Raw genomic sequence first — 3,433 nt, forward strand, 5'->3', positions numbered from 1 at the left:
GTGCACTCTTCGGAAGGATTGAGCCAACGATTCGAGCTGCATTCGTCAACTATCTTCGTACGAAGGAAGTGATCACTGGCCCTTGAGAAGATGCCGACATGACTATCTTCTCGCTTCCTCGTCACCGAAGAATATTGGGAAACCCAGGATACCCCGGTCACCTCCATCGACGAAGGAGCACAACCCGTGCCCGCAGCGATCCCTTGCCCCTCTCACCACCTATTCAACCGCCTGTACAACCTGTCCAGCAGGCCACTCAATCCGTCACCCCAACCGCTTTTACAAACGCTCCGACGAGCTACACCTTCCTCACCGCACAAGGATAGCTCCCAGGTAACACCAGCTCCCTATTACCTACCCCAATTCAGTGGCGATTCCCAAGAGCCAAGTCAGATCCGCCACAATACACCCCATACCGCACATTGCCACCACGAGACGTGCCGAACACCCTGACCAATGCCCAGACTCTCGCCCTCTTCGTCAAGATTTGGAATAAGGAAGATACCTACTCAGGTCAACCTTACGATCTCCTTGACGATAAGATCAGGAACTTCCTAACCACCTGCCGTTCGGTTGAAGTCCCCGAGAGTCAGCTACACGCCTTTCTCCCCCGCGCCCTTACAGGTCGAGCAAAGACCTACTATGACCTTTATCTTGACCCAGACCTCACGTTCGCCGCCGCTTACCGACAACTTAAGCAACATTTCGATACCAACGTGAATCTGGAGCATTACCATACGGACTGGTCAACTATCACCTTCAACAGTGTCCGTAGCAAGCACAGTGACAAGGACCTCCACGCTGTGCTTGATATAATGCTTGACAAGCTCCAATTGTGTCAACGAGCGATTGGGCCGGAAATAGCTGGCGAAAGCAACCTCCGCAACGCAGTCATCCGCGCTTGCCGTGGAACGCCTGAGCTCAAGCAAGCCTTGTACAAAGCCCCCGCCCATTGCGAACAACTCTTTGCCGACCTCCGCGCCTCTATTGAACTTGCGATCACGGACAACGGTAGCACCCAATGGTATACCGACCGCAAGTATCAACAGAATAGACCCCCCTTCCGCAACAATAACAGCGCGAACCCCAAACGACAGCCGCAGAGAAAGAAGGTGTGCTTCATCTGCGGCAAAGCTGGCTGTTGGTCTACCAAGCATACCATAGAAGAACGGAAACAATCACGGATGTACCCGTTGATCTTGGTGTGGGGCCACAGCAGCCCAACTAAGTGTCTTCGCCACTTAGTTGGCCCAAAAAATCCGGCACAGCAGGGTCCTCAATTTGGGGTGCAAAATCAAGGGAAATTCTACGCTTCGCTTCATGGTGCCGTCAATGCGACTTCAAATAGCTAAAATATACATGTGATCAATAGCTGCGGATCACCTAAAGACGCAAGTAACAACGAAAAGTGAAAAAAATCACGTCTTTGGGCCTATTTAGGAGCTGCCGCCTTCCAGTCGAAGAGATAGGAAGACCGCGTTTGTGAGTCCAAATAGACGTATTATGTAGTAATTTCGCCTGTTGTGCGTCTCTGAGAGCTATTTTATCCATACCTGTGTTCCTGGAGCGTCTGCTGTATCTTGTTGGACGATCGGGTGCGCGGTCGAGGGCATGGTGTATCGACTACCGCTTCAACCGCTGCTAACGGCGGCGATGAGGGTATATTCTCTTGCGTGTCGGGTAAATTGTCCTCGTCTTCATCGTCGGCGCCATCCTCACTATGTTTGTCAAGATCGAGGCCTGTGAAATAGACGGTATCGTCACTGCCGGGCAACGACGACATATCTGTAAGTGGGCGAGGTCGGGTCGCTGCGCGCGCCCTGACATCTCTGGCGGAGTTATTTCTTCGTGGTATCATAGAAAAAGGATTCCTTGGATGGCTCTTTGAGCTCCCGCATGAGGGTATCGCAACTTTGCTCCAGAGTGTAGAACTCAACGTCTCGTCCCGTAAACTCTAGCCAGGGCTTAAAGTTCAATGTCTTGACTCTGCCATTGACTAACTGCTTCTTCCCGACTTTATAGTCTTCTCGGATCTTCTGCATCTCTCCACGAACTCGTTTAAGATGCATCCTTATCTCCTGGCGCGTTTGAAGCCGGGTTTGCTTTGCCTGGAGCTCCTCATACTCCCGGGTGATGTCGGCCATGCTGGAGCTCGTGATAAACTCTCCGCGCGGCCTGACAATCTTGCCTCTCTTCATTCGATTCGCATACGCCTGGGTTCGGCTATTCTTATCGCTGACTATGCCCTGGGAATGTGACGCCATCGCGATAGACTCGGTGTTCACTTTCGCAAGAACCCGCAAGTTTTCTCGTGATGGCGAGCTCATGAGGGGCCCATACCGTTGCCGGATATCATTGAGGGCATCCGCGGCGACTTGGAAACGCGTCTCCGAGGGTAGGAGCGAGGCGTATGCAGGATTGATCGGCTGCTGTTGTCGTAGCTGCTCGTGGAGGATCTTGGTGATCACCGGCGCTGGGTCGACAGGAAAGAGGCCTGTTTTTTCAAATGCCGCCATAATGTTATGCCGCGTGAAGCCAGCCTCATATACGTCCTGAAAAGCTGTGAGGAAGTTGACCCGCGAAAATGATATGTTGCCTTCTGCGAGCGACTTCCGAAGCGCTTTCTGATGTGCTGACTTTAGTGGCTGGAATACCCCAACATCAAGCGGCTGCATGAGGTGGGTGGAATGTGGAGGGAAAATAGCAATGATGATATCAAACTTGATACAATACTCAGCAAAGTCAAGGGTGGTATGCCCTGTAAAGCCATCCACAACAAGCAATCGGTAGATCTTCTCGTCGTCAGGCCGTTGGTTTGGCGGCGCCTCCACGCGACTCATCCCCATGTTGGGGCGCCGAAGATGCTCGTCACAGCCGAACCACTCTTCCAGCGAATTTCCTGACTGTTTTGCTTGCGCTGACGATGCCCAAGACCAGCAGTTGAAATGCCTTGCCCACTCAAGGTGTATCTCTGCGTTGGAAAAGCCAGTTGGCGACTGGGCAAACCGTACGCCTGTCATGATGTCGATGCCGGCCCAGTTGGTGGTAGGGTAATGTTGGAAAACAAGCCAGGGTGGAAGAGAGTCCCCCACTGCGTTAACTGAGGCAATTACCGTGCAGGATTCTCGGTTTGCTGGGTCTAAAACTCGGGGCCGGGTGCTCTTGACTCTAGTGGTGCGCGTGATGAGAACTTGATGCGTTCTCGCAGGCACCCAATGCGTATTCCGGCCTCGTCTTCATTCCAGATCTCTGAACTGCCAATACGGTAGCTGGTGATGATTTCTCGAAGCTTTGAGTAGAAAAATTCGACTTCTTCTACCCCGTGGGCTTCAAAGGACTTCCGCTCGTTCAACTGCTTTGAGATACGTCTTCGCGATCGCAGGATGACTTCCACGCCAATTGTCAAGCCAACTTGACGAGACCGGGCGGGCAT

At 52.5% G+C, this 3,433-nt stretch overlaps 1 protein-coding gene across 1 annotated transcript; it reads right to left on the bottom strand.

Moving 5' to 3' along the window:
- Window positions 1-1,838: 1,838 nt before the first annotated feature.
- Window positions 1,839-3,433, bottom strand: HRG_01505 (uncharacterized protein; the record flags this gene model as incomplete). The annotated part of the gene is made up of 3 exons (XM_044859976.1): window positions 1,839-2,599; window positions 3,114-3,139; window positions 3,213-3,433. 3 exons carry the CDS (start codon window positions 3,431-3,433, stop codon window positions 1,839-1,841), a joined length of 1,008 nt encoding a protein of 335 aa, XP_044726376.1.

The sequence above is a fragment of the Hirsutella rhossiliensis genome (genome assembly GCF_020360975.1).
Source record: "Hirsutella rhossiliensis strain HR02 chromosome Unknown scaffold00001, whole genome shotgun sequence".
NCBI lineage: Eukaryota > Fungi > Ascomycota > Sordariomycetes > Hypocreales > Ophiocordycipitaceae > Hirsutella > Hirsutella rhossiliensis.